This window comes from Mesitornis unicolor, unplaced genomic scaffold, assembly GCF_000695765.1.
Source record: "Mesitornis unicolor isolate BGI_N332 unplaced genomic scaffold, ASM69576v1 scaffold25423, whole genome shotgun sequence".
NCBI lineage: Eukaryota > Metazoa > Chordata > Aves > Mesitornithiformes > Mesitornithidae > Mesitornis > Mesitornis unicolor.
Genome location: NW_010173072.1, coordinates 1,450 through 18,697, shown reverse-complemented (window position 1 = coordinate 18,697; position 17,248 = coordinate 1,450). Strand labels below are relative to the sequence as shown.

General features: G+C 37.9%; 1 protein-coding gene across 1 annotated transcript in view; it reads left to right on the top strand.

The window, feature by feature from the left end:
- The window catches only part of DDX10 (DEAD (Asp-Glu-Ala-Asp) box polypeptide 10), a gene marked incomplete at both ends in the record, with an annotated part of 36,406 nt that extends 19,368 nt beyond the window's left edge, over positions 1–17,038 (top strand). The window contains 3 exons of the mRNA XM_010180600.1: positions 4,895–4,996; positions 10,641–10,728; positions 16,950–17,038. Of these exons, the coding sequence (XP_010178902.1) occupies positions 4,895–4,996; positions 10,641–10,728; positions 16,950–17,038 (279 nt within the window). The remainder of the gene's footprint in view (positions 1–4,894; positions 4,997–10,640; positions 10,729–16,949) is intronic.
- Between the last annotated feature and the right edge of the window lie 210 nt (positions 17,039–17,248).

The window sequence follows — 17,248 nt, the reverse complement described above, 5'->3', positions numbered from 1 at the left end:
GCTGAAGAATTTCAGTAGCTGAGAATGACTCTGCTGCTTTATTGTCTATAAAGATTTAAAGGTTTCATCTGTCTGCTGAAAATAATCACAGAAATGTTCTTTTGTTGGCTTCAGTGGAGAACTTTATTCCCTTAGGATACTAAGGAATGTTCTTTTCTCCCATGTTTTAGCCATGGTAATGGAAACAAATTTTGAGCAGAAGATCTAAGTGTGCTTTTTTTTATTGTTTATGCCAGTTTTTGGTAGTTTGTGCTGTCATAAGTTTCCCAATACAAAAGCTTTTAATATGAAAGACACAGAAAACACTTTTGAAAACTGAAGTTTTCCACGGCAACCTCTCTTTTTGAGGTTATCTTTAAGACCATAGTTTTCTGATTAGCATATGACTAAGTTGTTCTTTTCTTTTTTGAGAAATAAGGTGATACTCTGCCCAAGTAAAACTATTTTTTTTTTAAGTTTGTTTAACTAAACGCCCACTGAGGACACTGAACAAATACAAACCTTCCCAAATGGTATTTAAGATCTTTTGGTTTTCAGCATTAATATCATACTGTCTGTTTTAATTAATTAAGTCACACTTAAAATATAGGAACAGGCAAAGACTATTCCCTTTTAACTTCAAGTACATTAAAAATATTGGCATTTAGGAGAGTGAATTATTCCAGACTAGATAAGGAAAAAGATTATGCTGCATCAGTAGTTACTGGATGTCTTTCACACACAGAATCGCTCGGTTGGAAAAGACCTCCGAGATCATCACGTCCAACCGCTCCTGTCTACCCCCTAAACCATATCCTTAAGTACCTCATTTATTCGCTCTTTAAATACATCCAGGGATGGTGACTCCACCACCTCCCTGGGCAGCCTGTTCCAGCCTCTGACAACCCTCTCAGTAAAGAACTTCCTCCTTATCTCTAACCTGAACCTCCCTTGGCACAGCTTGGTGCCGTTTCCCCTTGTTCTATCCTCCATCACCTGGGAGAAGAGCCCAGCACCCACCTCTCCACAACCTCCCTTGAGGTAGTTGTAGGTGGTGATGAGGTCTCCCCTCAGCCTTCTCTTCTCCAGGCTAAACAACCCCAGTTCCCTTAGCCGCTTGAATTTCTGAAGGGATCAACTCTGAGAAATATTCTTAATGTTGCCCTTTTTTTTCCCTTAGTAGTTGCCAAAAGATGTGAAAGTTTAGGTGTTTGCCTATACTCTGCCTCTTCTTTGTCTGTTTTTATGGGATTTTTTTCTTTACTTAGCTATAGTACTATTTTCTCTGTATAAAGGCTTTGCAAGACTTAATATAAAGATTGAGTTAGTTGTTGTCCGTAGATACCAGATTTAATGCTTGTTTTCTTTTTGTGAATTATCTATGGAATGTGCCTCTAAAATTACATCTTCTGAATTTGTACTTTCTGAAAAGGTAACCAAATCTGCATATAATGTGTTTAGCACTACTGACACAAGAACACCTCTCAGGGGTCAAATTGAAGGTTCATCTGATCCTGCACCCTGTTTTGAGAATGACCTCGTGGGTACTGATGAAAAGCTATAAAAGCAAAACTACTGTAAAATGATATTTTCTGTACTAGATAATTCCAGAGTTTGGTTTGTGGCTTGCAGAGAGGATATCTTCACTCTCTGACCCTTGATGGGTATTTCTTCCATGATTTATACACCACTGGTCTTTAATAGTGTGTTGCGCACTGGATAAAATAAATACAATAAAGCAACAATTTAAGAATACCAAGTCAGGCACTCCAGAATAGGAAACGCCAGAAGCACCGAAACTACACAAGTGGCTTCATGCCTTTGAGTAAACTTAAGGAATCTGCAGAAATCATCCTTTTCAGGTGTTTATTTAGTATGATCAAGACTTTTTTGTGTTCTTGACAAATGAGGAAGATTCTTGTTGAGAGACTGACCAGACGTGCTTGCCAGATGCTGGATCATTCTCTTAGCTCTTTTCTGAATCCTCTCCTTTCATAGTATCTATTTTGAAGAGCAGAGCTGTGTCTTATTCTGTGCTCTGACGGTGAGACTGATGTTGGCAGCAATATTATCTCTATCTCCCTGTCTGATACAAGCCTTGGGTAGATAAAAGAGTATTTTCATCCTTCTTTCTAACAGTGTTCTGAGAGCTCAGGTTCTTTTGATGAATAATTAGCTGCCTTGGAACTGTGATCATCAATTTTGGCTATAAAATCCAAAGTCCTCTTAAGGCTCAGTGGCTTTCCAGACTTTCATTGCTTGTTCAAGCTGTGGCAGTGTCTGACGTGGACCCACGCTGTGGAAATACCACCTGGAATTTGGCTGGGTTAAATATCTAGAGTGTTCCTGCAAGGTGCTCTTGGTCTATGTAAGCAAGTAATTCCCAACCCTAATTATTATATAAAGGGCCCAAACATGCATGGTGTGTTTGGTCAGCAGTGACTTAAGTCCTCCTATGCTGTTGATGAAGATAATACATTGCCTCAAAATAAGCATATGACTTGCTTTAGGACTCTTATTTTAGAAAGAATCTACAAGCTGATCTTTCTCCATTAAGAACATTTTAGGTCTCCTAATCAAATGGGTTTAAATCAAATTAGTATAGTTTTTGTACAGTGTCTCTCCCTCACCCACAACCCTAAAGCAGTACTTTTTGGGACAAAGTTCACATGTCTTACTGTTTCTTTTGGTACTCTTACCAAACCAGTCAATTTACATAGTGCTGGTATGGGGCAGACTCTCCTCTTTGTATCTATTTGATTTGCATGTAAAATTTTGAAATCCAGAATATAACAGTTAAAAAACTTAGAATGAAAACATGTGTTAAACGCTTTAAAATTATCTTTAAAAGTCAGTCCCTGGACCTGTTATGTGTAGCACTGGACAAAAAAAAAAGGCATTGGAGAGCATTTTGTTGTGATTTTTTTTCCAATTCATCAAATGAAAGCAGAAAGCTGTAATAAAAGCTGTCAGACTGTTTTAACTGCAGACTTTGTTGCTGCTTGCATTGCTTATCTGTCACTATGCTGTGACAGATAGTGTTTATAGTTTTCAAACAGTTCTGCGGTTGGTTTTTGCCAAGTGTTAACTGTTGATACTTGGAGAAATGTGGGCTCCCTCTGTTCCATCTGAAATGATTTTTATCAGTTAATGACTCTTGTTTGGATGCCTGAGAACATCCCTCTGCGCTCTCTTGTCTCCACCTTAAAAGCTCTCTTAAGCCAAGGAGTCTGGACTGCAATACTTCCCTAAATAGCACTTATGTCTCCTTTTCTATGCACAAAGGCTGAACTGATGTTTTCCTCTGTCATTGCTGAGCTTTTATTGGGAAGATGTGTGACCTACCTCTGACCCAAAGACAAGCTGGTAACATCTGCCACTGACCTGGTGACAGTTTATACCTTTTGTATAACATCCTTTTCTTGATGGTTGTCTTGATGGAGAAAAGTGAATGCAAGTGGAGCAAAGACCCAACAGGAGAATGTATGATGCAGTAACAGAAGCTGAAGATTCATGAAATGGCAACAAACTGAGTGGAATAAAAAGAGAGGAAGCAGTTAAATTTCATTGTAGAAACCAGAAACGATGCTTAAGATGGATGAAAAATTTTACCAGCATATGGAAAAAGACAAATATGAGTATTTTCTGTTTCAAATAAATGGAATACTTGGCGTCGTAGCAGTTTATGTGTAGGCTTACAATCTGCTCCCTAGGAACTTCTCTTTGAGTAGCTCTTGGCAGTTAGAGCTGCTTTACGTAGTAACTTATCACTCTCTTATTTAGCTTTGTCCTACACATTGCTCTCATCAGTTGGCTGTAAGTTTGATTCTGTCCAGTTTTGCCATATTTCTGAAATTTAGTTGGATTGGTGTTTTTTATATAGTGTAATATTTTCCTATCAATCTGTACTCTTAAGAACTATTTGTAAATGTAAATGAAGAAATAATATACGTGTTAGAGTAGATATGGGCTTAGATAACGCAGATAAGCTACCTTGTCTTTACTGCTTTGTCAGCAGGACTTAAACCCATCGTCTTGTTTCTTTACTAATGCTGCTGGGTAGTTTTATTCTCCATGAATGTCCTCAAGTTGCTTAATTTGCTGAAACTAGGAACTGCTATTTCTTACACAAGAAGAAAGTGAACATGAAGATGCTTTAAGATTAAAATTGAAGAATTTTATTTCTTTGCCAACTGTGTGTCTTGAGTAATTACCGAGTCAGTTACGTTTGATACAGCTGTTAAGTGCATTGAGACTTAGTAGATATGTTCTTATGGGATCAATCTGATACTACTTTTCCTTTTGCACTTTAAGAACAATTTTTACTTTACCGCAACATGCACCTAAAAACCACTTCTATAAATGCAAGAGCTCCAGTTTTTATGATTATCTTTCAGTGATGCTTCTGTTAGAAAATTACCCTTTATTGAACATGCAAGTAGGAGTTGTTTGGGATCCAGGCACTTACCTTTTCCTAGCCTTTCGATTCTTTCACTTGCAGGACGTGCAGAGAAGAATCAGTTGTTCAGCCAGGAGTTCAGCCTTGCCTAGTGGTAGAAGATGAATGCAAGAGTCTAGATCTTCTAGTATTATCAGCTTTGATCAAGTGTCATTTGATTACTACAAAAGTATTTCTAGTCCCAGGGAAGAAAATATCCACTGATCCGAATCTATCTTAGTCCCAGATGTGTAGGGCTCTGGCTGTAGTTTTGAAATCAGCGTAAGTAGAGATACTGGAAAGTCACTGAACTGGTTTGCCTTTTCCCTCTGTAAAGTGAGGATTTGTTTCTGCTCTTTGAGCTGCTTTTAAGGAAGCAAATGTAAATTTATATTGGTTATTGAAAACATCAACAAAAAATACATTTATTTGCATGTTTGCTTGAGGTCTCTGTGTTTTGTTTTTTTCCCTGATCAGATACAAAGAAGGTGGTGAAGCTCTGTTAGTATTGCTTCCCTCAGAAGAAAAAGGCATGGTGGAACAGCTGGCACAGCGGAAAGTACCTGTCAGTGAAATCAAGTAAGTGGCTAATGGCTTGTCTGTTATTCAGCGTTCTTTCTACAGGAATAATGTGTGATGAGTCTATGACAATCCTGATGGAGTAAAGTGCTTGAATTGCCTGGAGCTGGACAAACCAGGGAGATTTGGATAGTGTTGTAAAAGAAAAAGACCTTGAGAGGTCACCTATTCCATCCCCTTTCCCAGAGGCAGGACTGGTTGCACAAATCATTCTTATCAGATGCTTGTCTAACTTGCCCATGAATATCTTCACAATTTCCCAAAGCGATCTCATCTGTACTCAGCAGTTCCTGCCATTAAGGGTTTTTCTTCAAGTGTCTGATAAGCCTTGTAAGTAATTTAAGTGAAATATTTCTTTTGTCCTGTGCCAAGAATAAATGGAAAATTATGTATTCTCTTATTCTTTGCAACTGCTTTTTATGTAATTGATCATTATCATGCTATCTCTTTCTCTTCTTTTCTTTTGCAGATTAAACCATTACAATTTCTTTAATCTTTTCTTGTATGTGTTTATACGTTTTATCATCCTTGTTTGTCTTGCCTGTCTTTTCTTTAATTCTGGACTATTTCTCCAGTTTGTCTTGATCTTTCTGAATCGGTTTGTTGAAGAACAGGAAATAAAAGATGTGACTAAACGATCATTTTACATACTAGAGAGAGTATTCAGGTGGAGACCTGTAGAATCTGTGCTATCTGTACAAAGGAGAACTGACTTTGAAAGAGTAATGATACCATATAAATAAAAAGCACATGTATTTCCAATTTATATTAAATGCAGAGTAACAGACATGTAGGAAGGACAATAACCCTAACTGTAAAACAAATAGAAAAAACCCCACACCACTAAAAGAATTGGTGGCAATTTCCTAATTAGCAGCTATAGGTAGGAAGGAGTTCATTGTTCTTTGAATCATAGGATTACAAATTGTTTTGGGATGGAGGGGACCTGAAAGCTCATCCAGTCCAACCCCTACCATGAGCAAGCATACCTTCCACCAGACCAGGTTGCTCAAAGCCCTATCCAATCTTACTGGTTTTTGGTTGATAATGTTTTACCAGCCTGCCTCAAGATTCAGTTTTTCAATCTGCAAAACATACCTTATTAGTAGTATTTGTAACATCTTAATGAAGAAGAATGCTTTTACTCATGATTTAATTACCTAGGGTGATGAAGGCTTAAATGGTTTAGCATTGTACTTCTAAGACACTAACTATAATTCTTAAAAAAAACAACCAAACAAAACAAAAAAACCAAAAATCTTGTAAACTTGCAAACCAGTGTAATCCTAAAAGTTTTTTACTACATATTTTATTAAGTTGTTACTTTTAGCTGGTTCCTAATTAATACAACCTTGGTGTATTTTGGCAGTTGATAAATTATTGAAGGAGTTTCATCAACCTAAGGATCATATTCCAGGTCTTCTGCTGAAGTCTTCTGGTGGTGTTGGTGCATATTTACCTAATTAGAGATGCTCAAAAATTGATTTAACTTGTGAGTTAGAAGGTTATGAGCATTGCTTGCTGCCAACAGGATTTACTACTTCAAACTTCTGAAACTCATTCTGAAACCTTTTTGTTTCTGCAGCATCACTGCCAATTAAAGTGTTTGTTTTGCTGTTCTTGTTAACCTGTTATCTTGTGTGGGATTACAAGAGCCAGTTTTCTGTTTCTTTCCTCGCTTTGCATTTTCAGACTTACAAACTTTGTTTCATTTTTACAGAACTTTAAGAACAGTTCCACAATTTGAAAGCAGAAAGGGAAGAATGTTTTTCTTTTTCTGAATACCTATTCAGAAGGATAGAGTTTGCACTGTTTTCTTAGTTTTCAGGTTTAAATCTGAGCTCCCTGTGAAGCCTGTTCATATTCCATTTCTTTCTAATCAGCACAAGCTGCCAATTTACAGGTAGTGCTTTTAACAATGCATCTCTTTTTCATTGTTCAGACTGAGCAAGAGAAAATGCAAAATGCAGTAATAACTATTGTGTTTTGGAGCATTCAAATATGGCAAAAAATGTAAAAATACTAAATATTATGTACATATTTATGAGGAGCCAATAATTTCAAAGTTTTAGATGCAAGCGGTAAACTGAAATTATTTTTGGTAGTACCGTGAGACTACTTCATGGCATCCAGTTTGTTTGAGTAACAAGATAAGAGCTGTTTCCTAAAGGGTTACCATTACAAGTCTTGTGTCTAGAAAATTTTACCAAAGTGCATGTTTATAGATATTCGTAATGTAATGTAATGTTTTGTTGGTTGTTTTTTTTTTAATATTATGACAAAGATGTGGTTCTTGAAGAAAACAACAAAAACCACCTTTTTTTCTGGCAGCGGAGAATACTTGGATATGTATTTCACATGACAGCAGTATCATGGAATCACAGAATATTAGGAGTTGGAAGGGACCTGGAAAGCTCATCCAGTCCAACCCCCCTGCCAGAGCAGGATCACCTAGACCAGGTCACACAGGCGGATTTTGAATGTCTCCAGAGAAGGAGACTCCACAACCTCTCTGGACAGCCTGTTCCAGTGCTCTGTTACCCTCACAGTAAAAAAGTTTTTCCTTATTAATGTTAATATTAACATTAATATTAATATTGCACTTAAATTATTCCTTATTAATATTAATACTAGGGAATCTGTTAAAACATGCTGCCAGTTACCATCATCACTGTAGGACAATTCATTGGTGTCACTAACCAATGCGGTTACGTACCTGTCTGATCTGTTGGTGTGAGGCTGGCACCTCTGAGCAGCTGCCTTTAGGTCTCAGCTCCTCCTCCTCTCTCCAGCCTCCCAGATCATCCAGTGTAACCACAGGGAGCCACGTCCCAAGCTGAGAGCATAGCAAAACCTGCTGCTGCTTGGAGCTGGGTGCAATATGGAAACTCTTTTTCTGCATCATGGCAGCATCGTCTTTTTGGTGGTGGTTATGTTCAACTTCTGCTTTGGAGAGGATAGGGAAGAGAGAGTATCGGGTTAAAGCACTGCTTGTATCCTGATGTTACAAACGGGAGGAATGAGAGGAAAGCAGAGTGTGTCTTTACCAGGAAATTTGGAGAGTGCTGTCTGATCAGTTCATAAAACAAAGCAAGCTGAGTTCATATTTCTATCATGGCTCAGTCAAATGTGGCCATTTATGCCGCTTTGCTAGGCAAAACAACGTTTTGAATAAGTTATACTGCTTTTAAAATTTGTACTCGCAGAGTAAGAAAAGAAAGAAATGGCCTAGTTAAAATGACAGACACTGTTATAAAAACCCCATTCTAGTCTTTTCAGGGCCAGTTTTGTGCTTACTTCAAGATTTCTTGTAGACCATGTTTTTCTACCATATGAGAACGTGCAACTGCCAGGTGCTTTGCCAACATAAAATATGACATCTACTGTGTCTTTCCTATTCTTAAAGCCTGCTAAAGCTGCTATGAAGGATGATTAAAATGATTAGTCATGTTTTGCTTCTGACTAAGCTATGTTGGCCCTTGTGTGTTTGCTTATTTTCTTTAGGTGCTTGCCAATTGTATTTTTCAGTATCAAGGAAAAAGTGAATTGTTTAACTTCTCTTTTTTTACCCCCTTTGATGAGGAGCACTGTGTTTACCTGCCCCATAGATTTTTCTCTCTCAGATGAGTTCTCAAGAGTAGATAAGCTTTGACTCATAGCAGTCTGACTTCTCTCCAGTTGCTATGGAGCAAATTTCTTCTGACCCAGCAGATTTATTTAAGTGTCTGTTATGCCAGGATTTGCAGTTCTGGTGTGAGCTTGTGCTGTGCTGTAGCTGTTGTTAGCTGTTGGATTACAGCTGCCACTTTGGGTGAAGACAAGTGAAAAAAGACACTGGCTAATTTAAATGCCTTCAAGTCATCTCTTAATGGCTTTCCCGTAACTTAAGGACAATCCAGCACTTCTCTGGGCTGTCTTACTACAGGTGTTCATAGGATTTTTTTTTTTGTTATTTATGCTACCCTTTCTTTACTTTTTGTATCTCATTTTGTGCTTGTATTTTTTTATTCTATCCCGGTGTATTTGTGCTGTTTTTATACTTGTCTTCAGCTCTACTTTCAGCTTTTTTCTAGAGTTTCAGGTCATTGTAAATATGTTGGTTTCATCCAGCCAGCCTTGTAACTCTTCCTCCAGTCATTCCTCTGCACTGAGGTACCATACCGTGTGTTTGTACCTTCTACAATTTGGTGTTAAGCAAACCACTGCTTTTATTTTGCAATTTTGCCATTTTTCCTTTGTTAGGATCCTAAATGTTTTCATTGTCACCTTCTCAATCTTGTTTTATAGAATAAAATCTAGAAGAGCCTTCTCTCTGTTTGCTTTTTTATCTTTGATATCTTGTGAGTATTCAATCTTGCATTTCAAAGACCTGTTGGTCAGTTTGTGTTCCACTGAATTTTTCATGCTGTTGCTTTTCTCTCTTACGTCTTTAGACTTTCAAAGTAAAGTATTTGCTGACTTGAAACTGGAACTCAGCTTTTTGATCTTTCACTAGAACTGTAGGTAAACAGCTTTTGTGTGCACTGCAGCCTTCCACTGGCTGTATCTGACAGAGATAAGAAATTGAAATGGTGAGGTAATAAAGCTTGATGTCTTTATAAATTAAAGCATTCTTCGGGAAAACCCTCTAACACCTTGCTTATTTTCTGCTTTTATATTTAGTAAGAGTAATTGATGAGCATAATGACTTACATTACAAAAAATGACTATAAAATGTTTTTTAGTCAGAGTCACGTGTTCTAGACTGACTTAGTGCCACGTGAGGAAGAATGATTTTGATTCTTTGTTTTCCTTGACTTCCTTCAGCAAGGGCTATGTTTTGTTGTGCAGTATGGGATGACATGGCACACAGCAGCAAGAACCAGATTAAGAAATCTGGTAGCTGGGCATCTCTTTTAACCTCTACTCGAGGGGTATCCTCCTACCATGTTTAGTAGGTAGTATGATAGATACACTTGGGTGGCACTAGCAGATCAAAACCAGAAGTAGATAAATATCTGGGCAAATAAACCTGAAATAGTGTATGTGTCGCTGGAATAAGTGTAAAAATACAAAGACCTACATAACTTCTTACAAGGTTTAATGGCATTTTCTATAATACAGTCACTGTTCTTTATTCACTTGATCAGTATACTGAGGAGCTATTAAATCTGTTTAATCTCAATGTCCTTTATTTTTGCTCATCTGGCTGTAAGAAAGAAGTACTTAAATTTCAGTATTCCCAAGGCAACAGATCTTACTTAAGCTTTCAAAAATGCTGACAATTTTCTTATGAAGACTGCTATCTCAGTATAAAGTAGTACTTTAATTCATTATGCTGCTTCTATATTTTTTTCAGCATTTTTATAAATTCAAAAAGTTCTTTACTGCTGATTTTGGCTTTACTTTGAAAGAAATTTTACGACCTTCACTGAAAACTCTCTCTGTATAAGAAATCTGAGCTTCCATTTGTCTTTTCTGTATTATTCGGTTGAGGAATGTATGCTTCCTCCTTCCTATGGTTGTTCAGAATAGTAATAGCTTTATACATATGAAGGCAATGCAAAAGACATGACGATACTCCTGAGAACTTAAAAGGTGTTTAGTTTTGCATGTTCTAATCATTAAAGCTAACTTTCTTCTTTTGTTTTTCTTTTTAAATTAGAATTAATCCTGAAAAACTGACAGACATCCAGAAGAGGATGCAAGCTTTCTTAGCTCAAGATCAGGAGTTGAAGGACAAAGCTCAAAGGGTAAGTCATCTGCTGCACTATAGTCCTTGAGGCAAACTAGACCAATAGAACTGCTGTTACAATAACTGACCTGCTCAAATGTGCCCTAGCAGCAGCGTTTGGAACTGCTAAATTGTTCTAATTTTTAAGCTTTAAATGATGGTGTCAGTAGAAACAATAATCATGTATTGGCAGCTGGTGGTAAGTATGCTTGTTATAGCCTGTGTGAGTTGATGTGGGCTCAACATGGGCTCATGGCCCTAAGGCCTGAAGTGCTGCCTGACCTAGTGCTGTTGTGCCAAAGTTAGGGCATTGGTGGGGATGTATTTACTTCGGAGTCTCGGATACACAAGTAATTTTTGATTTAGTAGTCACTGCCTCTCAGCTGTTTGAGGGTTTTTACTGTTTTGTTTGTGGCTTTTCCAGCTGTTTTGAGTTCTGAACCTGGGGAGGAGTAACCCCATACACCAGTACAGGCTGTGGCCAAATGGCTGGAAAGTAACTTTTCAGAAAAAGACCTGGGGCAACAGGTTGTCCTAGTGAACAGCAGGCTGAACATGAGCCAAAAATGTGCCTTTGCAGCAGAGAAGGACAACTGCATTCTGGGCGGCTTTAGGCAGAGCGTTGCTGACAGGTCAAGAGAGGTGATCCTTCCTTTCCCCTTTACTCAGCCCTGGCGAGGCACATTTGGAGCTAAAGGCTTGATTCTGGGGTTCCAGTACAAGAAAGACTTGGACATACTGTAGATAAGACCAATGAAGAACCACAGATATGATTGAGCACTTGGAGTATCTCCCGTATTAGGAGAGAAGTATGGAGTCCAGAGCCTTCTGAGTGGTGCCTAGTGTCAGGAGAGGAGGCAGTGGGCACAAATTTATATTAAAAAGATCCTCCGTTTAAAACCAGTTAAACGAATCTATTGTGAGGGAGGTTGAACACTAGAACAGGCTGCACGAAGAGGCTGTGCAGTCTCCGTTGTCGGATATTAAAAACTGCGTGCATTGCTTAGCAGCCTGCTCTACCTGACCGTGCTTTTGGCTGGGTTTGGACTAGATGGTCTCCAGAGATTCCTTTCAACTTCAGCTGTTCTGTGATTCTGTAAAGCATAAGGCTGTTAAATAGTACAGAAATAACCTTTTTTCATCATGTATCCTTGGTAGCATGATGGAGAGTAGGACTGTGTACCCTTCTCAGTTCAGTAACCCTTTTGGTAGAAGGGGATAGGGAAATTGGTAGTTTCTCCTGAGAAGACTTTTCTTGGGGAGCTGACAGAGAATATTTTGAGATGATAATAACAACAACAACAGTTTACTGAAAAGTTGCAGATCTCATTCCTTGGCTTAAAACATTATAACTTTGAAACCATCTAGGCCTCACATGCCTGCTTCCTTAATCAATTTTTATTGTTGTATCTCCTGAATATATATGACTGTTTGTCCTTTCTCTGTGGTAAAATTCAGTGCATTGAATAAAACATTTTATCTTTCATTTGGATTTAAATGAGAAGCAAAATAGCTTAGAATATCTCTTCCAGGTAAGATGGAGAAGTGTGTGAATGGGACTATGAGTGGAATTTCCTTGCTGTGCTGATTAATGTTAGGAGACTCCACGAACAATATGTGAATTTCACCAAGATTTCAGCAGGTTTGGGGAAAGGAGGAATACTTAAAATAACTAGGTAGGTTCCTGGACTAGAATGAGCTAGTGTAAGGTAAAAGACTTTCTGTGTAAGTTAGCCTGTGAACTCTTTGGGACAGAGCTTACTACTTGTGTTACTGAAGCACAGCAGTGTGTGTTTTCTGAGGTTGGTTTGCTTGTTTGTTTGTTTTTAAACAATATGGATATTATGAGCCTATGAATTCTGTAGTTGTACCAAGCATCTTCCAAACCGTGTAAAATCAGGAGTTCAACTTGAGGTACAGGGAAACAAGATGATTAGAAGAAAAATCGTTAAGGTCACTTATTTTTCATACACATAGGTCAAAATTGAAAGAGCACTACCAAAAGCCAAATGATCAGAAATCCATAAATGCCAAAGCCTGAGAAATACAAGTTCTACCTCAGAAGATTGCAGAAATTCTGGATTAGTGTAAATAACTTTTTATTTGTCTGAGCTAGCAGATGACACTTGCAGATATTCTGCTAAACCAGAGTGACAGGCCAAAATGAAAAGGGGATTGTGAATGCTTAAAGGTAGACCAAGAGTTGTAGCCTTGAGGAACTCAGTGGGAGCTTTGTGAGTAAAATGTCTGAGGCAATGTACAAGGGACTGCTTTAAAAACTATTTTTGGTGTTTTGTATCCTAGGTTTTGTAGTGCACAGAGTAGTATTTGTAGCGCATGGAATGTCAGCGTAAGCTCCATCCTAACGCTGCACAGGCCAGATGTGCGAGTGACATATTGCGGTCATCAGCAACTGCCAGAGGAAGTTGCAGTTACACCAATTTGTGTCAGGAGTGATAGAGCAGCAGCTTGGGGGAGGACATGAGTAGGAGAGAGCCACCATCGTCTGACTTGGAATGAAAATACTCACAAAGCTCTGTTTCTGGCTTTGGCTTTCGAAGATCTCTTAAAAGGCAGAGAAAGTTCATTCTGAATTGGGCAGAAGAAAGTAAGAGTTTAGAAATAGCACAAGAGTAAAATCAAACACGTGCTGTCAGTGTTACAGATAGAAACTTAATTTTGAAATTTTTTACATTATCACTTAATTGCCCTTTCAGGCCATTTTTCTTGCAATTTTTAATTTATGGGTAGCAGTGCAGTGTCCTCTTGCTGACAAGCTGTATATACATTCAGTTTTTTAAAGTCTTGACATATGGACAAATGGTTTATTGTAGAAGGGCCCTTCCTTACTAAAATTTAAGTTTGAGTGTTCAGACGTACTATGCAAATGTGCCCCAGTCGTCTTACATATCAATGGGAATAAAGCAATAAAAATAATGCAAATAAAATCCTGACCTCTGCTCCTTATCTGGAGTGCTGGATTTCTCAAAGGCACGGGTGTTACGCTGTCTGGCTTGTCTTTTGCAAGCTGCCAAATTCTTGACATTTGTAAGAAATAAATTCCCTACCTGGATGGATCGGATAGCAGCAAAACAGCGTAACTGCGCGCAGAAGTTCACGCAGGATGGCATTTACTGTGTTGAGGGCATGAGGTCAAAGTGATTGCGTCCTCTAAGCTGCTTGCTTTACTTCAAGATGCTTTTACTTCATTAGAAAAAAAAGGGGGAGGGGAAAGAAAATCCTTGATTCCTAATTGCTTCAAGATACTTCATGGTTCATTTGATAGGATGTGGTTCCTCTGGTGTTTGGAAAGAGAAAGGGTGAATCAGATTTGGGCTCCTTTGAAACCCGTGCAGTTCCTTTCATGGACTGGTGCTGCCTTTTGGCATTTCATGTAATTTTAATGTTTAATACATCAATTCATCCAGTGCTGAAAAACAGTTTAAACAAGAATGTGTTGTTCTTCCTATTATGCATGTTACTTTGGAGGGAGTACTGGGACACTGAAGTTATGTTGGTCCCTTAAATTCTTGGTGGCACCCAGAGGGATGTGCAGTGTTAGAGCCTGAGATGCCAGTCATGCCCTGGTACTTCGAATTCTCTCAAAACAGCACATAAATTGAATTGTGTGTGTTTTAATATTTAAAACAATTATCAAAGAAATACATCAATAAATCAGAATTTAAATGTTCTAAATTCTGCTAAATTAGTAGAACGTAGTACTTGTGGCCTTATGTATTTCTAGTACAGTAATCTCAGGTGGTTTTGGGGGGGCTTTACCCACCATTATTATAAAGCTGTAATATGTTTCTGATGCCCAACATGAACATTTTCCATAATGGTATAAATGAATTAATATATCTTTGTATTGTTCAGTTATTGAAAGTGATATCAAAACAGCAAAAATAGCAATGGACAACAGCAGTGGATAAAAAAGCAGGAAAAAGGTTTGGACAGACTAAACTTGTTCTCCCTCAGCTGTGCAGTGTGTGTGTGTGCAAAGTGACCAAATTTTAGAAGAACTGAATAAAATCCAAGAGAGATGGCAGTATTTTAGGAGGAGTTTGAAGTGAATGTGCTGAAATCAAGTAGAAATCAGAGTAGTAATTTGCTCTTTCTGTACTTTGTTTCTCATCTTGTAAAATGCAACTCTTCTGTGCTGTACTCAACCCCTCCAGTTGGGGTGTGAGCTCTGGGAGCAGGGAATATCTTTTGCTGAAAGTGTTCACGATGCCTGAAATAATGGAGGATGAGGTCAACTGAAGACTGTAATCATCTTTATATTACTACTGAGTGATCTTTGAAGCATCATACCCTAATTAGATGCTTATTTCTTTGAACACAGAGCAATACCATCCTGCATCCAGTCCGTGACAAACTTGAAAAACTGTTTTGAGTCCAGGTGGGCTGAACCTTGTTGACAGCTGAGATGTGAATTAAAACATCTGGTGTTTGCTTGGCAGTTCATTCTTAGTTATTGTAGGGCTTGATACATGTGCAAAAGGTGCGTTTTATCAGTTATTAATTTCTGGACCATATGTGCCTAAGAAATACATGTGAAGTAAGTGGATGGCTTTATAGATGATCCAAAAGCCAGAATGAGATTCTGTGGCACGTAAGTGACCTATGTAGATCTTCAGATCTACAGCTCTCAGATTCACAGCAAAGATACTTCTTGTATCACCTGACTTTTTCAGTCTGCCATCACAGAGAAAGAAGAGGCTCTGTTATTTATTTTTGTCACTGCTTGCTAGACAGCAATAGATTAACAAGATCTCTCAAATTTGAAGTCTTTTCCTAAAAGTTCTAGATACCTTTGTAAAACGATTCATAATTTAATGTGAGCAAACAAATGTTTTATTCCACATCACGTTCTTGGTAGCAGCAGAATGGATTGTGCCGTCACCTTCCACCGCTGAAATTAATTGAAAGACATCATCTGGACAGGAAACTTTACCCAAAGACTTAGCCTTTGGAAAAATAAGCAAATGAACATTTACTTCTGTAACAAGGTGTTGGGCAGCTTGAAAAGTGTATCTCTTAGCTTTACATATCTTACAATTAATAGTTGTTATTTCAGTTTGCCAAGGGGAAAATTATGACTTTATGATGTTGCCTGATTGACTGTCTTATCTATTCACCTTTGGAAATGTTTTTTCTCTTATATCTGTTTAAAGAATCCCCATTAGACACGGATGCTCCTGACTGTTAGATCTTTTCCTCCTCTATCTCAGGTTAACAGGAAATAGTTTGGGTTTTTTTTGTAAATTCCACATGAATTATTAATACAATAATTTTCTCCGACAGATGCCTGTACATAGCAGAACAAGGATGTGATTGTAGTACGCTTGAATATAACCCTATGCACTTAATTTGATATTGTTACTAGTGTTTGCTGGTTTAAGCTTCATGTTAGGCGTTTTGGCATGTGTTAGAAATGAGGTTGTGAACAGCAGAAATCCTGATACTTAAAATATTCTATTGCTTATGCTGCTGCTGATAGGCAGAAATAGACTATGCAAAAGAAACGTGAGAAGAATAAGAATCTTTCCTTTTGGGAAGGATGGAGGCAAAATACAACACAAGATTAAGTTATTCTGTTATGTAGTGCTTCCACTTTTCTTGGTGGAAGTCTGGGATTAATTGACAGATCAGACTTGGACTGGCCTCAGTAAATGTGTAGCGAATTTATGTTTATCAGCCGAGTTGCATTTATTGACTGCGTGTATGTGATGAGCCGATGGCAAATGCAAGGTAATGTGAATTATCCTAGGCCACAGTGAAAGGCAGCAACATTGAGGTGAATCACTTTCTCTTAGTGGCCAAGGTTGTCAGGATACCACGGATTGATAGCAACACCATCTGCTCTTGCTGCCACGTAATTGAGGTGTCAGAATAGCATAGAAACATTCAGAAAAGCTGGGAGAAAAAAACCCCAACAAATCAGTGGTGTTTCCTCCTGACTAATTTGCCATATTTGCTTCTAGCAAAAATAACATGACATACAGTTGGGAAATTAATGTGCATTTAATGAAATATTTGAAGACTTTAAGTTACATCAGTTCTGTAGTACTGATAAATTTTGGCTGATGGGTATTGAGTAAAAGGACTTCAGTCTGAAATCAACGTTAGTCCACTTAATAGTGGAATTCTGCTTTGTGTTTAGAGCAACAGTGCAATGTTAATGTGTTGGTAATTTAACGGTTTCTTTTTTATTAAACAATTTTATTTTTCTTTCAGTGTTTTGTATCCTACTTGCGTTCAGTTTACTTAATGAAGAATAAGGAAGTATTTGATGTTTTCAAATTGCCTCTAGCAGAATATGCCCTGTAAGTATGACTGACTCAGACAGTGAAAACTGTATAGTGAGAAGTTTTTGCAGTGTGTGATAACTTTAAATAGCTGTTTTGACTATGTTAACACACAGAATTGGACAGTCTTGTAATGTATTTACAGTGTCACAATTATGCTGTGCTTTTGCATATTTCCGAAGACATTCTAAGTAGAAATTATGTGTAAAAACAATATATCTCTACGAA